Source organism: Heteronotia binoei, chromosome 11 (genome assembly GCF_032191835.1).
Source record: "Heteronotia binoei isolate CCM8104 ecotype False Entrance Well chromosome 11, APGP_CSIRO_Hbin_v1, whole genome shotgun sequence".
In the NCBI taxonomy this organism is placed as follows: Eukaryota; Metazoa; Chordata; class Lepidosauria; order Squamata; family Gekkonidae; genus Heteronotia; species Heteronotia binoei.
This window is the reverse complement of record NC_083233.1, coordinates 54,377,196-54,401,348: the sequence shown is the minus strand read 5'-3', so window position 1 is coordinate 54,401,348 and position 24,153 is coordinate 54,377,196. Positions and strand designations below refer to the sequence as shown.

Here is a 24,153-nt window from a genome sequence, read left to right as displayed (position 1 = left end):
GCTCTGCACAATGTACAACAAGAATTAAAACATCAAACGTAAATAGGCAATTAAAATAACATTTGTACTAAAATCTAAAATCAGATGGCAAAATCCAGCTATTACAGTTGCAGACTGTGAACCATTTCATGGGCAGGGAGGAAAGAGGGGCAAAACAAATGTGGGGAGCAGAAGAGGGTGCCAGCCAGGATGGTAACTGTCGCCATCCTCAACCAAAGGCCTGGAAGAACATCTCTGCCTTGCATAATTGGAAAAGATCCTGCAGGGCCCTGATGGTACTCAGCAAAGAGTTCCATCAGGTTGGGGGGGACAGGACCAAGAAGGCCCTAGCTCTGGTTGAGGACAGCAGAATATTTTTGGGCCCAAGGACCACAAGCAGATTACTGTTCAAGGAGCATACTACTCTCCCAGGGACATAATGGAGGAGACAGTCTCGTAGATACATCGTTCCCTGACCACTCAAGACCTTTAAGGTCAATACCAGAACCTTGAACTTGACTTGGTACTCCACTGGGAGCCATATAGCTGGCACAGCACTGGATGCATATGTGCCATCCGTGATGTTCCTTTCAGGACTGCGCTGCTGCATTCTGGATCAGTTGGAGCTTCCGGGTCACTCTCAAGGGGAGGCCAGCATAGAGCGAGTTGCAGTAGTCTAGCCTGGAGGTGATCATTGTGTGGATTACCATAGATCAGGGCATGACAGGAAAGAGGCCAATCGCCGCAACTGGTACAGATGAAAAACGCCAGTCTGGCAATGTGCGTGACTTGGGCCCAACTGTGGTTCAGAGTAAGCTCTAGGAACATTCTGGCTCAGATAGCAAAAGTTTCTATTTTCAAATCTAAATGGCAATCAAATGCTACTACTGAGGGCAGTTAAGTCCACCGATTCCAGACAGGAAAAGCAGTACTTCATTAGGGTGCTCAAGAGTACAAGAACTGCTGCACACCCCTCATATTTGACAGGTCCTTGGGAAGCTTCCTGGGTAGAGAAATGGAAGGGGGTGAAGAAGCGGAATGAAATGTAAGCAAGACACCTCTTCTGAACAAAAAACTGGCAAAAGGAACGAGATGTTTGGCAAGCCAGGCACAGAAATAATGAATAAGGAGGCAGAAGCCTGAACACAGGAGGAACAAAAAAGAAAAAAAAATGTCCAGAACGAAATCAGCACTATTGTTAATTTACCCACTAATGAATGCAACTTGTGACAAGAGCCCTTGGCAGCAGCCCTTGTTTGCCCTGAAGATTGGGAAAGCAGGGGCCTGGAGCATAGCGGGAGCCTCGTGAATAGGAGAGGAGGGAGAGATGTGGAGTGAGATAGTAGAACAAGGGGGGAAAGTAATTAATTCCATTTAATATCTAGAGGCAAAAAACTTAATTAATGGCATCTAAATGCTTTGGAGAATGCAGCTCAGTGTTCGCTGAGCAGCTGAATAATCAGTTGGTGCTGAAACCCAAGGGCTGTGCCTGATTTTCTACTGTAGCACTATGCCAAAGAAGGGTGTGAGAAGGGAAGGGCTAAGGGCTCCTTATATCCACCCACCAGCTTGTCAGAGGCAAATACCCCAGACTCTCTATTGACACCCAGAAGCACATAACCCCAGCTCTTGCTTGTGCTATGCTTTGAAGGAGTGCAAGGTCTGTCTCCTGCCATTTCTTACTCTCTCTACACTCCTGCACAATAGAGATAATGCCTCTCCTCCCCCATGTCTGAGAAACTGGAGGTGTGAAGGGGGGTGAGCACAAAAAGGCCAGCTAGTAAGCTAAGACAGTATCTGTGGTTTGCAACTGGTAAAGTGATGTGTGTGTGTTAATGGAAGACAGAAATGCACAACAAAGAGTACTGAAGGAAAGTTGTACTAAAAAGTGTGGAGATTTTGTCCACTAAGCTGTCTACTTAACTTGTGCTGATCCAACTACAATAAGAATGGCATGTGTCATTTCTGCTTAAACAAGTATACAGCATTTGAATAAAGCCTGCCCCTTAAATAAAGCATCACCACTGATGCAACTTTCATCTTGGGCTCTGTTATTATTTTAAATCTTAACTCTCTGGTTTTATATCTAGTTTAAATTTTGACTTCCAGGCACAGAAACACATACATGCACATAAAACATGTACACACATATTAAAAAAACAAGGGAGGGCATCAGGAAAATTACTACTTCTGTATTTTTGAACGCAAACTGAGCTAGAAGGTCTTTCTTTTCCTATCTCTGGGCATACATGAAAATGCTTATGAACAAGGTCATGTGTTGCATTGCTGCGAGCAACACAGCACATTCCCAAATTATTAAGAGATACACAGGAAAGAGCAAAAAGAGTTTTCATGATAAGCACAACTGTTCTGCTCATAGCAATTTTTTAGAATGTTATCTGACAGATATGTGTGGTGTGTGCGTGGAGGTGAAATTCTAGTCTTTCATTTGCAGGAAACAACTGAAGCAAAAAGATGAAATATTTTGGGAGCTTTGGGAGGGAGAGCACAAGCACACACACACACACACAATACACAGAACATAAGTAGAACAGAAGTAGAATAATTACAGCTGGTGTGCAATCCAGTAGTCTTGAACAAAAAAATCTGAGCAACAAGGTCCATTTTGCACCCCACCTGACCTCACCTTCGTTCAGATTCTTCCGCCATCTTCAATGCCAGCATCTCTGCCTCCAGCACCTTTTGCTCCATCAGCCGTTTCTCCTCTTCTGTCCGAATGGCTGTAGCCTTGATCCGCTGCATCTCCTGCTCGGCTTCGGCTGCTTTCTGAGCCAGGAGTTTCGCTTCCTCTTCTGTGATCTGGGCTTTTTCAGCCAATAAATCTGCTGTTTCTTCAGAACGCATCTGCGGAAGAGGGATGGAGAGTTCCATCTGCCAGGTCTGATGTACATCTGCCAGCATCCACCACTGGTCAAATGGACAGCTGCATCTGGTGGCCAGGAAGGCTTCTCCAGTGCCATAGCTGGAACCAACTGCTACGGAATCTTACATCAGCCTAGGGAGCTTGGCAAAATGCCCTTCAATAACTTCCTCCCTCACTTGTGTAACCCTCCATTTGCAGGGCAGCTGTATCCTTCCCATCCACTGTCCAGCACTGGTGTTGGCAGCCTAAACTGTTTCTCCTGATGCTGTTGCTGCTCAATGGGGGGAAAGCTGGGAAAAATAATAGGTGGCTGGCACTGCTGCTCCAGGCTACCAAAGACTGCTAAGCCCAGGAGGATGAGCAAGCAGCTGGCAGTGGTCATCCAGACAGGACAGAGGACATATATTTACGGCTACCCCAGCAGGGGAGCAAGAGGCAGCTTCTGGCACTGCTCCTGGAGACCACTATTACCTGCTCTTCCACAGGGCAAGTGAACAAACGCACAAAGCTGCCATATTAAGTCAGACCACTGGTCTGTCAAGGCCAGTGCAGGTTATTTTGACTGGCAGCAGCCCTTCAGGCTCACAGGAAGAGATCTCAAATCACCTCACATCTGACTGTTTTACTAGGAAATGTCAGGGACTGAACATGGGACCTTCTGCATGCAAAACAGATGTTCTGCCATTGACCCATGGTTTCTCTCTTTTGTGCCAGAAACAGGAAGAGACTGATGCTATAATCAATACCTCCTTGAACATGGAGGAGATTCCACTGCTTGAAAGGAAAGTGTGGGCAGGAAGGACACAAAATAAGAGGGAACCAAATTAGGAACATTTTGGTCCAACCCTACAATTTGGAATGCAATAACCAGATTCCAACAATCCATTTTCCTAAACAGCTGCAGCTTTTTGAACTCACAGTGCAGGAACAGCTATGTCAACTTGTGGGTGAATACAGCTATACCTCCAAAAAGGAGCAAATGCAGGTTTTCAGCTGCAAGGCAAGCTTTGCTGTCTCCCACCTTTGATCAGCACCTTCCAGATTAAAAGCACAAATACATGCAGCGTTTCTAAAGCTGCTTTTCACTTTGTTTTTTGGTCCCTCCTCCCACTCTGCCCCAGTTCCCAATGTGTTAATGTTCACTGGCATCTAATCAATGTTTTATTATTTTAAAAACTTTTAAAATTACATTTTGAAACCTGGTTCATCTTGTGATGACTTTGTGATTAATCCAGCCAATTCATACCATGTACAACTCAGCTCTGAGAAAGGAAAAAGTTGTTCCATGATCAGCACAAAGGCCAGACTGCCTGGTTGTTGCTACAGATTAGAAAAGTACAGCCAAGTTCCTGGAGTAAGGCCATGTGCATTTCAAATATACGTGTGTTCTTCCAACTGTGGGCTCACTGTTGCAATGGTGTTACATCTCTACATACATGATAGCCCTTCCCATGATGTTCAATGCAGACACACCTACAGATGTGAAAGCCAGTCATCTGAACACACTCTACATCAGCATGTACTTGGTGTGTCAGAGACTATGGCACAGAAGAGGCCTGCAACATCAACTCCTGAAAGGACTTACTAGGGCTTCATTAGCCATTGTTGCCTCCTCTTTTAATTGCAACAGCCTCCTCTCCAACTCATCCCTCGTTCGCTCAGCCTCTTCTCTCATCTGTTTCTCTCGGGCTAAACGCTGGCGCTCCATCTAGGGAAAGAGAGTGGGATGAAGAAGAGATTTTGTAGCTATTAAGAGCAACTGAAGTGCCCAGATTTCTGCTTTCTGCATATAAATAAATCTCATTTCTAGAGCTACGGAAGCAAGACTATTCATATGTTTATGTGGCACAACTGATACTGCTTTCATGAAGCAGATTAACGAAGTGTATTTTTGTATAAAGTGGAGGAATCGCTCTCCTCTTTACTATAAAAAGTAGGTGATGGCAGCAAGTAGCAGCCTTGAGAGAGTTAACTGTGAAGGTGTCGGGGAACCCTTAGATTCCTGAATACGCACATAACAGACTTCACATTTCAACTCTACACCACTGCTCTCTGCTGACAACATTTGAGGTGGATTCCAAGAATGAAAAAAAAAAGAATTTATAAACAGTAAAAACAAAATTAGCAACAATCTATTTGTTAGAAAACAGCCAGCGAACAAATAATATTCCTTAAGATCACCAGAGCAAAAAAGGCAATAGGTAAGAGGAAAAACAGAAAAGTAAGAGGAAGTAAGAGGAAAAACAGAAAAATAAGAGCAAGTAAGAGGAAAAACAGAAAAATTGACCAAAATCCTGAGTAAACGAGAAAGGCCATAAGGAGCTCCAAAGATAAGGAACAACCACAAAGAAGGCCCCATCCTAAATAACAATCCAAGTCAGTACTAAGCAAGGCTTCTGCAAAAGATCTTAACTGATGGGTGAGCTCTTACATTATCCTTACAAGAGTTCTGGCAATTTTTCTCTATACAGACAATGGACATTTATCCTCTGCTAGCCGTCTGAACAGAGAAATGAGTTTTTACTACAATGCCTAGCAGACATTAGCTAACTCAGCATACTGTATGAGGAATTCAGAAGGGCAAGTAGCAGCTGCCTAAGGGCAGAGCTACATGCTATGCGAAAGATCTGTGACCAGATCATCCAATTTGTTTTTTTAAAAAAATGGTAAACAGCTGCCTGGGAGGGAGAGTCATATTCTTTATCCAAATCACCCCCTCCCATACACAGGAGCTACTATTACCGAAGGAAAACAGCAGAGTTAAAGGGTTTAACTCCCCAAAGGCCAATATAAGCTGGGACCTTACCATTCTACCCTGGCTGGCTTTTAATATTAAAGATACACTTTGGGAAGTGATTGTGGATCACTGAAGTAACATGTCATTCAGCTGTTCAAAGCAGCAATTTGCTGTCCAAAGAACTGTGCAACTAGCTACATGTGCCCAAGGGGATTTTGGGCTTGTGCTTCACAGGCAGCACTTATCACACACCAGACAGTGAGCCTCTTTTGAAGGTGAAGCAACTTTACACAGCAGTTTGTAATACAGTGTGGCAGGGGGAGTGAGTGGGAAGAAGGCAAAGAATCTACTGGGCATGCCTAAACATTTGGACATAAGTAGCTCTTTTGCCAGTTTCCATGACATTCCCAAGTTTCTCTTAGCCATAAGGACTAGAATCTTCTTTTTTAGTAAATCAAAGCTGAGAATTTCAGGACAACAGATTATGAACTCATGCAGTGAACCACAGGAGGAGAAGACAAGTTCACAAGACGGAGAGACACTGAAAAGAGGAATGGTGAAGAGTCTTATTGGGTATGTACTGCACCCATTCCTTACCTGCAGCATCTATTGATGTCTGAGACAAGCTAAACATTATGAGGGAAGCAACAAGCATCTGATATTTCTACTGCCCTTGAATTTGATTCACAAGGCTTTGATTCTAGTTGTTGCTACTCAGACAGGCCTCCCTCTCCCTAAAAGCATCTGCCAAGTTCAAAGCAATGATTCATTCCTCACTGACCCTCTCCCCCCCCCCCCGCCCCCATCTAAAGCTGACATCTTCCAAAGGGCGGCAAGAAATCCTTTCAGCTAGTCAAAATAATGTCTTGACTGACCTAGTGACAGATTGAGACAAGCATTTCCCTCCACACACGTACACTGCTCAGCAGGCTGCCCTTACATTCCCTTTGGACAGATTTGGTTTGTGCAGCTCAAGTTGAACTAGACACAAAACCTTCTCCTCAGCAAACCCATCACTGTGCTGGCTGCCCCGGGAACTGAACTGTAAGTCCAGAGTAACATCTCTGACACAGGCAAATCTAAGCATGGCCCTTTAACCTAGTGCTCCAATGAGCTCTGCATCTCCTGGCGCAGCAGCAGACTGAGCCGGTGCTGCTATGTAGCAGCTTACCAAGAAGTGGCAATCTATATTCTGAACAGCACCATACAGATTAGCTGTGTGGGTTTCAGCAAGTAGAAAAGGTCTACAAGTGGAAAACAATGATTCATACAATCCAATTTGCTGATATGTGCTCATTGGCTCCACGCTGCTGCCTGCAATGTGCTGTGTCTGCCGGCTGGGCTGACCTGCAGAGAATAAAGGAGGCCAGGCCCAAAATTAGCATGCAGGCAGCATGCAATGGAATGTCGGCGTGCATTCCATCACCATCTAATTAGGACATGTGAGTGCATAGCTCTCCCTCCCAGTCTTAACAGCAACCAAACTCCCCAAGACACAGTGGACTTACTAATGTCAGTCCATACACTTGAGGCACACATACATTTAAAAACAGGGAGTGTGTACACATAGAGTTTATATCTACACACTTGGTCTCTCCATTTGCACTCTTGGAAGATATACCGGTAAGTCAAGAAAGGAAAGAAGAGGTGTTCCCTGACTAGTAAAGAGCTACAATATGGAAACTTCTCAAAGAACAGTTTGTAAGCAAAACAAGAATACCTGAAAGGATTTTCATGGGCCCAAACAAAGTTATGCCTTTGCTTTAATTTACATGTTAAGGCATCTCTTTGCTTGTGTGGTTGCTAGCTACACAATACTGCCCTTGAACAGCGAAAGAGCAAAATGAACTTTGGTGCGCATGCATTTGACACAACTCTGTTTCAAATGTGAAAACAATCTTAAAACCTTTGCATCCGCTTAAAGGGCTTAGAAAAGTACAAACCACAATAGAACAATGTATCTTTCTTCAGCACTGAGATAGCACAATAATACTTGACTTGAGCATTTATGACACAGTTCTTTGTTTGATGTTTAAGTATTCACTTGACACTTGTGCCCTTTTTATTTTTAAGTACGGGGAGGAAACACACAAAGCAGGTGGTAATGTATATCTGAAGTGAGGCATCACAAACACTGCAATTTGCCACTGTTAAATCTAAACATATTACAGTAAATAGATTAAATTCTATTTGTCAAGTACAAAAAAATGCAAGAGGGTAATTTTCACCTATGCAACAACTGTGGAGGTGGTGGAAGAAACATAAGCAATGTTCTGATTCTCAAAAGGATCCAAACTTAGATGTAAACAAATATCAGTCCTGTTTGGGGTGGTGGCAATGATAATTAGTACTTGATCTATCTTGCTGTGGAACAGCAGTTCTGAATGATTCATATGGATGTTAAAGTGAATGTTCAAAATTTGGTCAGTTCTGACTTTCACACATGAATACAAATAATCCCAAACAGATTTTATGTCTAAAAACCTGCTACATCTAACAGGCTGGTCCCTGTGTAGATAATGAAAATCACACAATGGGGCCACCCACAAGTAAGACGGAAGTTTCTACACAGTCGAAAGACTTCCCAGATATTCAGGAAAATACGACCTTGCACATTAGCCAAAATGGGGGGGGACCCCAAAACCCAGGCTAATGTGGACTATTTATGTTTCAGGAGGCACAGAATATTGAAAGTCAGTTAAAGAGTATTGAAAGGACTTGGGGGGGCAGGGCAGAATTGGCCTACTGAAACCCCTCGAAACATTCAGAATCCTGGAGGGGGAATTTTTGAGAAGTAGGGTGATTTCCATGTCACCCCCTTCCAACTGCAATTCCTTATGAATCCCGACCTGTAGATACATATTCTTCCATGACCATACATAAGTAAATGCTAACAATCACATTGAGGCCAGTAACAACACTTGCCTGTGTATTTCTGAGCTTTTGCACATTCAGAAAGTGTAACAGAGATGGGCAATGTCAACATTACCCAAAGCTTCAGACATTCATTGTAACATATACTTGGCAGCAGATCTTTTTTGGGACCTTCCCTTATCCTGGGACAACACCTTCAATGGATTTCAAAAGCTCTCTCACCTGTTTCCTGGCCTTCTCCTCCCTAGCTTGTGCTTTCATCTGCTGGACTTCAAGAGAGTCTGCTTTCCGCCTCCTCATGAACAGGTCATGGTTCCCAATGCACAGCTGGAGGATCTGTCCCCACCCAACAACAAGGCAAGGGTATAAAACAATATGCTCATTAACACTGCACAGTGTCTCAATAGCACCTTTGTTCCACTTGCATCACAGAACTGCAAGGCAGCTCTCCACGAGAAGAAATTCCACTCAGTTCTCACCAGAACACCCAGACATCTCATGAGTACACTCTTGTGGGTGGCTATTCTATGTGTTGCAGCTGCCATATGGAATAACTGATGTAGAGTTGGCTTCAGGCAGCATCTGCATGGCAACTGTAATGTGTACACCAGTTTTACATTCCCACTGAGACTGCATAATGGCTTGTTCCTGCTGTTCTCATAGTGTTTGCACTCACTCATGTGTATTTTCACCCTGACTTTTTTTTTAAAAAATCCAAAACAGCTGGGGCAAGGGTCTGCTTAACTCTTTAAACTCTGGTCACACATCCCCCCAAACCCAGTACATATACAGATTCAGCTGGTTTCATCTCACATGAGGAAAGCTGCTCGTATCTATATCATTCCCCTTGTAAATCAAAACATGGTTGTGATAGACAGGAGTTTTGATATTGACTAGAAAGCCAAAAAAACCCAGCCCTTTACCAGTCTTCCATTTAAGATCACAATAATCACAGATCCATTTGACAAAAGAGAAATATAATGAATAAAAAGGAGGGCATAACTAAGCATCAGAATTAGTTAGGGCTTTATTCAGGTGCCTTCAGAGAATTTATGCCCTAATTTCTTGCAGGGTCTTCCAGAGCGATAAACAAATTCTCCACCTCCACTCTGAGGGTTGTCTGTTCTCTAGTTATTCCTTATGTTTCTATTACAGTAACCGCCACTGAATGTTATCACTTTTCCATTTAGTATTCAGTCCTCACCTCCGTAGTGTCTATGAAGGCCAAAGAGACTGGGAGGGAAAGTGGAGGGAGAGGTCATAGGTTAGGACCTATGACCCTGCAATTGTGAGAAATACACCCAAAGCCTTCAAAAGCTCCCCCACTGTATGCTAAATGTGGACGCCAAGAGGAGAGTAGTCCATAGATATTAAATTCTCTATGCTAGGATCATAAAAAGCACTGCAGTGTTGAACTTAAGGTCCTCAGCTGGATTCTCTAATGTGATATATAAAAATCATACCATATGTTAGAAAATCCATTCCTGGTTTATTTGTCAGGTGTCCTTTAATAGATGAGATAGATTCAGTTACCCTGACTATAATGGACACGGGGTGCAGTTAGAGCTGTGGTGCAGGATTGCTCTCCAGCTACACATTCTCCAAGTGCTTAGGATTCAAGGTCCGTGGAACAGCAGGCAAACAAGTGTTTTCTGATTAGAAAGTGTTAAGTGGGACAGCTCGGGAAAGCTCCAGACAATACGGCTCACTAATCTAGAGCTCTATTAAAATCTAAGCAAGCATAGCCAGAGTTGGAACAAAGAAAAATAGGGGCCCTGGAGTAAATAGTTTACCAGAGAGCAGACTGTTCCCTCCATGCTCCAAGAGACTGATTTCTGAGTGGGACCTGCCAACCAGTCAAACAAACCCACTCCGCTGCTTCAGCTGAGCTTTGCTCCCTGTCAAGCAGGCCCTTCATGCAAGACAAGAAGTTTCGCATAAACATCTAGAGAACTGCTGTCCTGTCCACTTTCGAATCCCTCAGGGAAATACCCCTTTCAAGGGAGGCATGCAACCGTGGTTGAGGAGTGGGTTTCAGATGAGCTTACAGTCAAGTGTTTTTATGGCCGATTTACAGCAACAGTCCCAGTAGCATAATTGTTTCTATAGCACAGGGGTCTCCCACTCAAGGACACTTCAGATAATAACGAACAAAAAACAGGTATCTGACCCAGAGGAGATTGCAGTTCAAGTTTAGAAAAGAGGAGAGAGGCAACATAGGAAACAGAGGGGGAAAGAGGGGATAAAACCCTGTCAGGGGTCAGAGAGGAAATGAGCAATGGAAGAGCCAAAGATGGCAAATATGAGCAAATGCAACTATGTGTGGTTAGAGCACAAGTAAATGTGGTGCTGGAAATTTTGTGAACCCTGCTTCCAGCACTATTCCTCTCTACAAATTAGCCACACGAGGATCCAATTTGGATCAGGTCTGCAGCACGAGAGAGAGAGGAGGGTTATGTCTCTCCCCCAACCTCACACATCATGTTTCTGATCCGGAATGGTCCAAAGGAGTTGCTGTTTGTGGCCACTATCGCTGCTACAGTGCAGCAGTTGTGTCTTAGTATGTACTTACCAGCTTATTCACACGCAGCTTGGAGGAGTTGAATTTGAACACATCAATTTTTTTATCCAATGGCTTGATCGTAAACTGTAAGCAAAATTGGTCAAACTCATTAACTAAAAAGGGGAGGGGGGAGGAAATCTGAGGAAGAAGGTATAGCATGAAGTTTAAACCAGGTTGGCACAGAGTTAAAGGAACAGGCTGAAGGTTCGTTTCCTTGCCAGATGCCCAAACAGAATCAATCAAGAGACAACTGGTTCCTTGGGATGGAAAAAGCTCTAGACCTCAGAAGCCTTTCACAGCTCACAAACAGGATCTCACATTAAAGCCCATCTGTGGGGCCAGTAGGCACAAGGGGAAAATCATTACAGGAGGGCACGAGCAAACACCTGGAGGTGGGGGGAAGGCAGCCACCACAGCTGCAATTCTGATGGGTCCCAATCGGTACCTTCATGCCTCTATCTTCACCTCCCAGGAACACCCAGAGACAGTTACGAATGGAAATTTGTTGCCCGAAGACATCACTGAGTAAAAGCTTTATTTACAGTGACAGAGGAGAGGGCTGGCACAGTTTGTTTTTAGCAAAGAAAATTTGGTTTGGTTTCACAGGTGAGCTGGTAGCCTTAGAGCGAGGAGTGTGACTCTCTGCCTCGGATTCAGCTCTTGCAAAGATGCCTGCCCTTGCTTCCGGCAATGGGGCATGGGGGGGGGGGGGCTTTCCCATTTCCAGGCAAAGAACTGATCATTGCCACAGTAGATTAAACACCTCTGATGTGTCAGTGTAGCTGTCCTGTGCCACTATTAAGCCTGTTTACTATCATGTCAGATCTTACTGGTGGCCAAATTATTACAAGCATTATTGACAGGATAAAAAATGACAGATACTTCCCTCAAGGGGCAGGTTTATTACCGTCTATTACGTTCAAAGCCTAGCAGATGCAGTTTTAGACCTTCAATTCCTGGAGGAATGCACAGTCAGGAAGCTCACACTGAGAAAACCTGCAGGCAGGCAGCAAAAAACTCTCCAAAGGATTGTTTAAAAAGTGTTAAGAAGATTATTTCTCAGAGATGATTTTTTTAAAAAAGGGGACCATCATGAGCTAATTGCTTATGGATTCAGCAATAAAAGTAACTGACGTGGAACATTGTAAGCTTTTTGCCCTTGATAGATAATGTTTAAAGATGACCAATCCTTTTCCCTGTTCTCACCTTCTAAAAAAATAATAATACACAATCCCATAGATAATTTTTTCTATGTGAGCATTTACCTGAACATTTCACCACTACAGAAAGAAAACTGTAGTCAGTGTTGAACAGCACATTATAAAGACATAAAATCACCATTCATTTAAAAACTGTGCTTGTGCCTCTGTTCTTTGAGAGCTGCAGAGCTCAGGAAGTTCAGAAATTCTCTGCAGTGCTGCTAGATGGATATGATCCAAAGGCTCTGCCCCTTACACAACGGCAGTTAAAAGGCAGAATGCAACCACAATAGGGCAGGCATATGAAAAAGGCAAGCTATAAGCCTTGCTTGGGTTGACTACACCAGGGGCAGTTTCATTTTAAAAAATGCAGACTAAACGGCTCTGTTAAAATACACACACTTTGCAGAACAAAAAAATCAGATTGATAGCTTCTACTGTAGCCTTTACATATCTTAAAGTTAAGAGCTTTTCTTTAAGTATGCAATGGAGCCTTAAGAAGACTGAGTTTAGCCAAGCAAGGGTTGAAAGATACCTGAATCCACTGTTGTTTAATGCACAGGTTGGGGGACAGGGAAGGGCAGTGAAATATGCCTACCTCTTTATCACTGTAAGAGACATTCCGAATCTCATTCCACGGAAAGGAGATTTTGGGGGTCAACTTGTTTTCTGGGTCATATATGTGCAGACCCAAGGCATCAACTCCCAGCAGTAGCTCAGTCCCTTTCTTATTCTAAAATAATAAGGCAAAGAAAAAATACACAAGATTTCCATTTGGGGCTTCACAGCAGATCTGGTACCTAAGCATAACCCATATAGCTCTATTCAACCTTGTTCCAGGAAGGGGGTGGGGGCTTAAGGCCTTCCAAAGCAGAGTGAGCTGCAGTGGCAGTGACTCATTTATCCCCTTGGGAAGCCTCTCAACAGCCCTTCCTGGTTGCAGGTGAAACTAGAACAGGAAATGTGCCAGCATAACAAATATTCTACACAAAACTCTCCCTCTGTGACACAGAAGCTTCATCTGGCAACTATCTGCAGAGCTGAAGACCTGCCCAACTGCCTCTTTTTGGACATGCTTCAAGAGCACCTTACAAACCTAGGATCTTACCCTAATGGTAAAGTAATTCACACCGTACATCTCTAGATCCTGAGCAATCTTCAGATATTCCATTTCGGCTTCATCCCTGCAATACAGACAAAAAAGTGTATGTTTGCAAGAAAAGTTCGGCAAGATTGCAAAGCTTGTGATCTGTGCAAGATAGGTTCTTGGCTTCACCAGCACATTGTGTACCACAGCCGGGGCTGTCTCTGTTTCAGGGCATCAAGTTTCTGTTTACAAGTAAGATCGATAAAAATCTACAACAAATTCCAGTCTGCGAGTCCACTGCATTTTAATGTCTATTAAAATGGATATGCAGCAAGAGCGAGATGACAAAAATGTTGACCTTTACCCATCAAGATCTAGACTAATCTTCTACTCCTAAATAACCTACATTTCACATCTGCAGTGGCTATGAAGACAAAGGAAAATTTTAGTCCCATTGTTAGAAGCCTACTTATTTATTTAGATATTTATTTCCTCAGCAATGGGGACCCAAAACAGCTTACAACATTGTTTGCCCTTTCTCCATTTTATCCTCACCATAACCACCCTGTAAGGCAGGTTAGACTGAGAGAGCCCAGTCCAAGGTCATCAAGTAAGTTTTCATGGCAGGGTGAGGATTTGAACCTGAGACTGCCAAATCCTCATCTGAAACTGTAACTGCTACAGTCTGGTATAGCAGTTAAGAGTGTCAAACTAGGACCTTGGAGACTCAGGCTCATATCCCCACTCCACCATGGAAACTCACTGGTTGACTTCAGGCTAGTCACACACTCTCAGCCTGACCTACCTAACAGGGTTGTTGTGAGAATAAAATAAAGAAATGGAGAACAATGTAAGCTGCTTTGAGTCCCCATTAGGGAGAGAAGCAAGGTATAAATGAAGTAAATGGCAAATAACTACACAACACTGACTCTCCAGTTGAGGGATGGGGAAGTGAGAGATAACTACAACTTATCAGAATCCTGAGGATGGTTGTTTTTGAGCTTCTACTACTCAGCAGGGTTGATACAAAAACCTAAAATATCAGAAACAAGATGGCAAACAGATTATCATTTTAAGCTTGCTGCATGAATCTAAGGATTTTGATCATAAACTTTTTTCTTAGCCAACTACAAGACTTCTAGAGAGACTCTACAACAGACTGGTAACAATAATTCAATACCTCCTAAACAGGCACAAAACTGCAGATTCAAGGGTGAGACAGCATCGCTGAGGAAATGCCAGGTGTTCACCTAACACCCTGGGTAGAGTTCGGAAGATGGAAGATTTGCTCTTCCCATATATTTGTAGAGGCCAGGCTTGGTTGGGCACTCTAGCAAAGCAGAAAGATTCATGTGACTATTTTTCTATTCTATCGTACAGTGGGTTCCACTTGTTTTCCTATCACTTTTAAGAGAACCACCAGCCATAAAAGAATTTCAGCAGTTTCTCATCTCAAAATGACATTTCTCTATAAAAACAGTTACATGAATGAGCTCCATAGGCAGCAGTTTTCTACCTTTGGGGGAACCCAGTGAGAAGAGGTTCCAGTATCTCTGAAATAGACATAACTGTACTTGCATTGGCAAGGTCACTTTCAAATACACCCACATGCTGGATCAGTTTTCCCAAAGGTATGATCTCACATGGCTGTAATCATATGGGCTTTTTCTGTCAAACTATTGTACTTCCTGGAAGGGTGACAATCAGATGGAAAGACCTGCACAATCATCCCCACCACACATGCAGCTGCAGTATTCACATACATTCTCACCAGGCACAGGTGAGAAGCCCCATCTGCTACAGATTGTTAGAACCTGCAGAGGCTGGCAGCATACTTTCAGGGTCATTTCTCCTGATCATCATGTGGCCAAACAGTTCTCTTAGCCGCTATACAACTAAGAGCTACATTCCACCCAAACCTATCTTTCTTGTATTGTTTTAACCTATTGTAAGCCACCTTGGAAATAGTAAGAGCCGCATGATGTAGTGGCTTGAGTGCAGGATGTAAAGTGGGGAGGCTCTGGTTCAAATTCCCACTCAGTCATGAAGCTGACTGGATGCCCGTGAGTCACTTTCTTGAAGATACTGCAACCACATGAGACCATGTCTACAGGTCATTTAAAGGGAGTTCAAGCCACGTTGCTGAGTTGCATTAATCACCTCCCAAAGGGCTGTGTTTCTTGGAGACTCACCTGGCTCTGCCTCGATGTTGGCCGTACCAGGATGTTATTCTTTCCTCCCACATTTCTGGGGTCATCTGGTACAGGTTTATAACCTGAGAATGGGACACAATGGATGTTTAGTTTAGCTCAGCTTGGCCTAACTATTGGTTTTACTTTAACAAGACCCAGTATGGTTTAATCTATGGACAGAATTTGGCAATGTTTCCAACCCCACTGCAAGCAGGATTATGTATGTTTTCTCAGAATGAAATCCCACTGTGTTTATTGAGCTTATTCTTAGGTGAACATGTGCAGGACAACAGACCAAGTGGTCTTCCGGAAGTTGCAAAGCCTTTCAGTCACAGCTGCACATCTTCTGAAGGCAGATAACAATAATAGTAAGACACTTGCATGGAAATGGCACACAGCATTTTTACATACTTTCCTCAACAAACATATTCATTCATTGCATCACAAAAAGCAATGTATTGTTACGTAATCAAATTATAGACAGTTACACTCTTTCCAGACAGACAAGACTGTGGGTTTTTTTAAAATCCATATTCATAAACAATTAAAATATGTTACAAGAGTAAATTAGGTAAGAAAAAACAATTGTTGCAGTTCTGTCAGAATTCTCTCAGCCCCATCTACCTCAGAAGGTGCCTGTTGTGGGGAGAGGAAGAGAATGCGATTGTAAGCCACTCTGAGACTCCTTTAAGTAGAGAAAAGCAGGGTATAAAACATCTACTCCTCTACTTCTATCTCTATTTCACTCTGTGGTCAAGACAACACACCCTCATGAAGCAGCACAACAATGACAACAGAGGCTGAATATGGGCTCATGCAAAAATGCAGTGGAAAGACAGAAGACATTGACTGCAGACCAGAACAAAGCCCAAGTAATTAAATTGACAACACTGAAGACCCACCTGGAAAGCACATTTAGGAGACAAGCAATTCAAATTTTACAATATTACTTAGTAGGGTTGCCAACTTCAAGTTGAGAAATCCCTGGTGATTTTGGGGATGGAGCTTGGGGAAGGCTGCAGTTGGGGAGAGGAAGGAGCTCAGCATGGTATATAATGCCACAGATTTCACCCTTCAAAGCAGCCATTTTTTCCAGGGGAACTGATCTCTGTTGTCTGGAGATCAATTGTAATGTTGCAAGATCTCCAGGCTACACCTGGAAATTGGCAATCCAATTACTTGCCCATCCTACAGGCAAGTCTATGTCCAGCAAGTTCAAGAAACACAACCTGATAATGCATTCAGCTGAATGGACTAGATTCTTACCCGCTTGGGAAGCAGCTCCTCTTGGGCCAGGAAGCCCCGCTTGTGAACGGTGGGATCGTAATCTCCATACTGCCAAGACACAGAAATACTTTGGAGTTGGAAGAAGTGTAAAAATATGCTGTACCAGTTCACAGATTGCAGATAAGGCTTTCCTACAGAGGTACAGGAAGTTTCCAGAGGTGCGAGCTCCTTGCTGACCCCTCTCACAGTATGTGTCTTAAAGGTCCAGAAGTAACTTTTCTCTCCCCATTCAGGACAACATAGTGCTCCAGATGGCAGGGGAAATACAGCAACCTTCAATTTTTCTGATCCTTTAAAAACTTCCTCCACCTCAAATCTTAAAGTCAGGGCTTGCATATCTCTAAACAATACAAATTTCCATACCAAGGTAACTAAAATTCTCCAGTAAGATGTATTCTGCAAACTTTAAAGATTACATACATTAGGCTTGCATGTATTCTCTTGCATATGATTTCTTCTGCTTCTGGCAATCTGAAATCGACATCCTGTGTCCCAGCAATCATTCTGAACCTTCACTATGACACTTGAGATTTCATCATCTACTGACTTCTAACCACAGGCATTTAATATCCAGACATTCATCATACAATGCAACACTTGGAAATGGTCCATCAGCTACTGTTTTTTGAAAACGGAATCTACAGCTATAGAATTATAAAGACCTAGCAAAAAACAAAACAAAACAAAACTGGTGGCTGAATTTGAACCTGTACAGATGTGGAGAGGAAGAGCCAGAAAACATCAGCTAGGGGCATGGGTGTGCAAATTGGTGTGCGAATCAGTGTGCAAATGACAACTCCCCCCTCCCACCAAAAACAGATTCTATTTGCCTTGTTCAGCTTGAACAGAGAGCCTCATGGCCCACAGCTGGGACTTAGCCTAGTACACTACTTTGAACTGGGTGTGATCAACTTTCCAAGCCCTCTTGAAGTATGGAAGAGAATAAAGTTGCATAGCATCAGCTCTTGTGACTGGCAAGCAGCGCAGCCTCCAAATTAGCCATTAGCATAAGTACTGGAAACTTGGATTGCTTCCTTTGCCTGGACAACTGGACAGTGCCCTCTCTGCTACCGAACTTCAGGTCCCAGATTCTAACTAAAAGGCCCATGTGCTGGAGACCATAAAGTACAATCGCTCATCATCCTGGCTTGCTAGTGAGCTGGCTAAACCACCTGGGTACTTCATGTGGCATAAACACCTGGCTGTTAGGCCTCCAAGCAATATCTTATTTTATGTAGCCTGGCAATCATTCCAGTACTGCTCATCGGCATCCCTGTTAATGTACTTGACCATCAACTTCCCTTGCAAGTAAGATTTAGATGGGAAGTCAGAGATCCTCCAGACAGCTATCTGTCCTGCTGCCAAAAGCTCTTTTACCTAAATTGGGCCACTGAATACCACTGTTATCAGGCAAGTGCACCAAATCATTATTCACGCTAGTACATACGATCCATCATTTTGTGTCGATACCCTTCAAATAACGAGAAACCCAATGAAACAATCACCTTGGAAATTAAGGATTCAGACGGGCTGCTCCTGCAACTTGTGCAGAAACGACACAGTACAAAGGGGCACAGAGCGGCCACCTTGGAGCGGGTGACACAAGAGTGCATGATTTACAAGCAATATATGTGGGAAATATTTTGACTTGGATTTGCAGCATGCTGACATTGCCCAGTTAGAAAGCCTGGACATGATTTCCTTTCATCATTAATCCCAGCATGCACAACATCCTCCATCTCTGTGTCCTCGGTGAGGACTCAGCTCAGAGAGGGAGGAAGTCTGGGATTGTTTAGCAAGATAGACGATGAAAGAGAGTGCATGCAGGAAGTCAGGAGTCACTCAATCAGCCTCTATTTAAAGTTGGAGTAAAAATGCCAGGGCTCAGCATCCATGACTTGCATGCATATCCTCTAGGCAGTAAAGCCGTTCCCACGCCTCATACGAGCCAAGAGGGGCTTCAGGACGGAAGTGCCAAATTTGGACCCAGCACAGATGTAAAGGAAATGCCCAATCAGCATCTGACTCAGAGTCTGATTCATGAAATAAATGCTACAAAAACTTATCCGAGAAGGTACCAGGCAGGCACCTGGCAGATATCTGAGAATAGGATGCCATAATAGTGTCTTTGGGGTGCCTACAAAAAGGATAACACAGTGAACGTGAGTACAATCCCCCCCACCCGAGGCCAATTGTCACAAATTGATCTTGGAATGACAAAGCTACCTCATCAGCAGTCTGGAGGCTGTTCTTGCATTCTTTCAAACATCTCACATTAGGGTTGCTGGTAGTAGGAGCCAGCCCTGAGAAGCAGAGTAGATTCTGGACTTGAAAAAACTTCCGCCACACAGAACACAGGGACCTACTGGTACTCTCTGTCCTATGCCAAATTTGATAAAAAATAAAGCTATGAAAGATCATTTTCCCCCTCCCATCCAGGGCTGTAACCAGTAGTAGGGCACAAAGGCAGTGCCCCCTTTCAAATTAGGGATGCCCCTACCCTACCCTCTTTTGCTTACATTTTTAAACACCTCGTTTAAGCTGTGGCTTCCCCTTCACCACAGCTTCTCCTCCTCTGCGGCTTCCCTCCTCCTCCTCTTCACTTAACAGCCTGCAGGAGGAGACAACAACAGAGGGGATGGAAGCCTGTGGACACATTGGAAGGGGAGGACAGAAAGCTTGAGCCACACAGGCCAGCCAGCTACCAGAGGGAATGGTGGCTGGGCAGGCTGTTGTGGGGCTGTGCGTCTGCATACCCGACTTCTCTCTGCCCCTCGTGCTGCCCAAGGGGAAGCAGAACCACGTGCGCACACACCCAGTCTGGAGGCATCTTGCGACACAGAGGTGGCCAGGTAAGAAGCTTAAATTTAATTAGCAGTGCCCCCCTGGAAAAAATTCCTGGATATGGCTCTGCTCCCATCCAGTCTTAGGATGGAATTGCTATGCCTTCTCTTCTAGCAATAAAAACAGTATGCAACATGCCCTGACCTGGATAACCCAGGCAAGTCCAATCTTGTCAGAACTCGGAAGCTAAGCAGGGTCAGCCCTGGCTAGTATTTGGATGGAAGACCTCCTTGAAATACTAGAGCCAGGAGGCAGGGGCAGGCTTTATTCATCCACCTCTCTGAATATCCCTCCAGGCCCCCAGTAGGGGCCAGTCACTAGAAGTTGCCATGACTTCCAGGCGCACACACACACACTCTACATCAGGGGTGTCAAACGTGCAGCCTGAGGGTCAGATCAGGCCCCCAGAGGGCTCCTATCAGGCCCACGAGCAACTCAGTGTTGCCTGCTTCCTTCTCCCTCTCTTGCTTCCTTCTGCATCACAGCTTGCTTTGCCAGGCTTGCTCAATAGCACAGGAGCTACAGAGCATAGCCTCCATTTTCTCCATTGGCTGACCAGCACACAAAGTAACTTAGTACAAAAGCTCACAATGCTCAGCCATTTCATGTTTTCTCCCCTGGGTCTTAGGCTCAATTGCATTGACCATGAGATTTCAAAAGTAGGTTTGCAACTTACAGATGCATACCTGAACAGCATACTCAAGATCGCTACAGCACAGAGATTGTCTTCAGATTTTGATGCAATAAATCAGAGCAAGAGGTGTCAGTTATCAGAAGCAGTTAAATAAACAAAGTACTGCAAGAGTGCTAATCTTTTAAGCATGTTTAAAATATATATATATATATATATATATATATATATATATATATATATATATATATATATATATATATATATATATATATATATATATATATATATATATAAAATTAATTGTATTTGTTTGTGCTCTTTATAAAGTTTATATATCCAGTACCTGGCATTACATTTTATGACACACATGGCCCGGTCTGACAAGCTCTCATTTATGTCAAATCTGGCTCTCGTAGAAATTAGTTCAACACCTCTGCTCTACATAAATACAAAAACAAACAAACAACCCAGCATGCAACATAAAAGCTAATGTTTCCTATGGGAGATTTCTTCAAGGCCCCTTTAGAGAGAGACATTGTCTATGCGGGTCAAGCTCACCGGATTCCATCCAGCATATTTTATTGAACTGCCAACTGTATACTAATCTCCAGAAGGTTCTGTTAGATAGTCTTTCCTTACTGTCCTACATTCAAGAAAATAGGATTGATTGCCGTTTCCTATTAAATGACAACATAATCGATATCACAAAAGCTGTTGCCAAATTCTTGGCTGAAATTGTTAAAAATTATTCTAAGCAGGTTTTATTGTGATCTTAATCTTAGTTTAGCCTTTTATGCTTTGAACAGACATATCTGATTGTTGTTTGGTTGACAAGTCTCTGTATATCTCTTTTCGTTATGCCAATAAAGGTGCGATTGGGTTGATTGGATTGGATAAAAGGTAATGCATATTGTCTGGAGTTGCAATACTGGTGGGCCTTGCACTTGTTCATTACTGCAGCTGTGTAATTCTTAGTAAGTGCACACAAGGCACATTCTGTACTTTATGATTCTACATTTAGCAAAAAAAATCTAAAATCAGCTGCTCCTTCCAGGCTTCAGTGGTAGCTTCATTTAATTATCAGGTACCTAAGAGAAATTACTACCTTCCTTCAAGAATTTTCTTAAAAAAACACATTCATCAAAGTTTTACAATAAATGAATATGAATTTCATTGACAGGTGAAAAGCCAACCCATTTTTTTTATAAAAAAATCTTTAATCAGTTGTCATCTTTACTTATGAATTTGTGATTTACCAAAGAATAAGCCTAAATGAAAAATTAAACAAGTCATTTTCCCCCTTTAAAAAAAAAATCAAGAATAGCATAAATATTTCAAGAGATGCTGGTTCAAATAATTTGACATAAAAGAAAAACATAAACAAAGCTTTTCAATTAAATTAGATCTTTGTAAGTGTCAGGAAAATGGTTCTTCTTGAACGAACACTGATTCATGTTTCTGTTTATACTTATAGATGGTTTCTCTATCAACCAGACATCTGGTTTTGCTTGTATCACATACATTTTGTTTGCATTTATATTTTGAGATACCAAAGAGTTATTCGTTTTGGAAATAACAAATAAGGAGGGGGGGAAAGCACAAGCAGGAATCAGGGTGCGATAAAATTCAAGAGGCTAGAACAAGCAAAGTTTAGAACTGGCAACGATTCGTGTTTTTCAGGGAAAAATCCTTTTGCGTGTAAGAAAGTACCTTGATTGTTTTTAAAACCAAAGTATGCACAATGCTGGGAAATGGCCAGTATGGCAAAGAATTTGCAAAATACACAGTATACATTGCTCAAAAACTATCTTCTCTGAAACACCCGTTTGACTTGCACCTTTGGCTCTCACCCACAACTCAACTGGATTCACAGGACCCTGGCCAGCTTGTCTTTAGCCCTTGCTTCCCACTCCCTCCCTCCCTCTAGAATGTAGGCGCCTTGGTTTTTCACTTTGGTTATTCTGTAAAATGCCAAATATGGTACTGCATTATTTTTATTATCATTATTAAAGATGTACTCTGCAGAAGATTAGATGATTTCAGGCACTGCAACAGAATTCTAAGCCCTAAGACAAATTTATCCCAGGTAAAGCACATCTCTCAACTGAGTAGTTAGGTTGCTTATTATTTGATCATAATTAAATATTTTAAAATAGACCTTTTCCTGCAGAAGTTATCAAATATTTTCTGAAGCTAAGAATGCTGCTGCATAGGTGGCAAGACCTTTCTTATTTCATTATGGTATCATTTATTAGCTGGACCGGGAACGAGGACTGCTTCCCTTGCTAGATGGGGCACTTAACCTAGCAGCAGAACAGAGTTGCTCTTATTGGTCATCTAACCAATGACCATTTGGCACCCTGGCGATTCCCTTGATGACCTGGTTGAGGCCTGGCAAAACCGGCTATCCAGGGCTATCAACGAGATCGCACCTCGACGCCCTCTGTGCCCTCGTGTGAGGCTGGCTCCATGGTACATCTCGGAGCTATGACAGCTGAAACAAGGGCTCAGATGGCTAGAGCGGCAGTGGCGGCATACTTGTGATGAAGCGACGAGAACATCCTATAGAACGTTTATGAAGTCTTATGAGATGGCAGTCAAGGCTGCAAAGAAAGATTACTTTGCGGCTAGGATTGCGTCTGCAAATTCGCGCCTGGCACAATTATTTAGAATAATTGGAAACCTTGCTACTCTGCCTCAAGGCAGACCAAACGTGAGAGAATTAGAGATAGGCTGTGAGGCTTTTGCGAAATTTTTTGCGGATAAGATCACATTGCTCAGCCAGGACTTGCCTATCACATTGGATACAGTACATGAACTTGAGGCCCCGTGCCTGTCTTCCGATTTAGTTCTGGATCACTTCGACACACTCAGCCTGGAGGAAGTTGATGGAATTCTCTCGACTGCACACCCAACAACTTGTGATTTGGACCCTTGCCCCTCCTGGCTGATTAAATCTTGCCAGAGGGAGCTTAGATGTCCTTTACGGGACATCATAAATAGATCCTTCTCGGAGGGGCGTTTTCCAGCACCCTTGAAAGAAGCTATGGTTCATCCCCTCCTGAAAAAGAGTACAGCAGACCCGGCCGAATTGGCAAACTACCAACCGGTCTCTAATTTACCGTTTTTAGGTAAAATTATAGAGAGGACAGTGGCGTTGCAGTTGCAGGGCTTCCTGGATGATGCTTCCATCCTTGACACCTGCCAGCCCGGCTTTCGCCCAGGCCATGGGATGGAGACAGTGCTGGTCGCCTTGGTAGATGACCTCCAGAGGCATCTGGATCGAGGTGGCGTGGCAGTGCTGATGCTGTTAGATCTGTCAGCTGCGTTCGATACGGTCGACCATCAGTTACTGACCCGCCGCCTCGCCGACATAGAGGTTAGGGGGTTGGCCCTACAATGGCTTTCCTCCTTCCTCAAGTGACAGGGACAAAGGGTGGCAGTTGGGAGTGAGCTGTCCCAGCGGCGCACACTAGATTGTGGGGTGCCGCAGGGAGCAGCTCTCTCCCCAATGTTATTTAACATCTACATGCGCCCCCTTGCCCAGATTGCCCGGAGGTATGGTCTTGGGTGCCATCAATATGCAGATGACACCCAGCTCTATCTGCTAATGGATGGTCGGCCTGACTGCGTTCCAGGGAATCTGGACCTGGCACTGCAGGCTGTGGCAGGTTGGCTTAGGCTGAGTGGGCTGAAGTTGAACCCGACGAAGACAGAGGTCCTTTGCGTGGGTCGCAGCGCTCTGGGAGGAGAAATTCCTCTCCCAGTTTTTGACGGTGTGCTGCTGAAAGTGGCGCATCGAGTCAGGAGCTTGGGAGTGCTACTGGAGCCTTCACTATCAATGGAGGCCCAGATAGCAGCCACTGCCAAGTC

The 24,153-nt window shown here is 43.6% G+C and overlaps 1 protein-coding gene across 5 annotated transcripts in view; it reads right to left on the bottom strand.

Annotated features, from left to right (window-relative positions):
* NF2 (NF2, moesin-ezrin-radixin like (MERLIN) tumor suppressor) overlaps positions 1 to 24,153 on the bottom strand; it is a 112,604-nt gene that overhangs the window by 45,602 nt on the left and 42,849 nt on the right. For all 5 annotated transcript variants that reach the window (XM_060249747.1, XM_060249748.1, XM_060249745.1 and 2 more), the window contains exons 5-12: positions 16,782 to 16,850; positions 15,516 to 15,598; positions 13,345 to 13,420; positions 12,835 to 12,969; positions 11,047 to 11,121; positions 8,697 to 8,810; positions 4,449 to 4,571; positions 2,627 to 2,844 (exon numbers count right to left, since the gene is read on the bottom strand). In XM_060249747.1, coding sequence (XP_060105730.1) covers positions 2,627 to 2,844; positions 4,449 to 4,571; positions 8,697 to 8,810; positions 11,047 to 11,121; positions 12,835 to 12,969; positions 13,345 to 13,420; positions 15,516 to 15,598; positions 16,782 to 16,850 — 893 coding nt within the window. The remainder of the gene's footprint in view (positions 1 to 2,626; positions 2,845 to 4,448; positions 4,572 to 8,696; positions 8,811 to 11,046; positions 11,122 to 12,834; positions 12,970 to 13,344; positions 13,421 to 15,515; positions 15,599 to 16,781; positions 16,851 to 24,153) is intronic.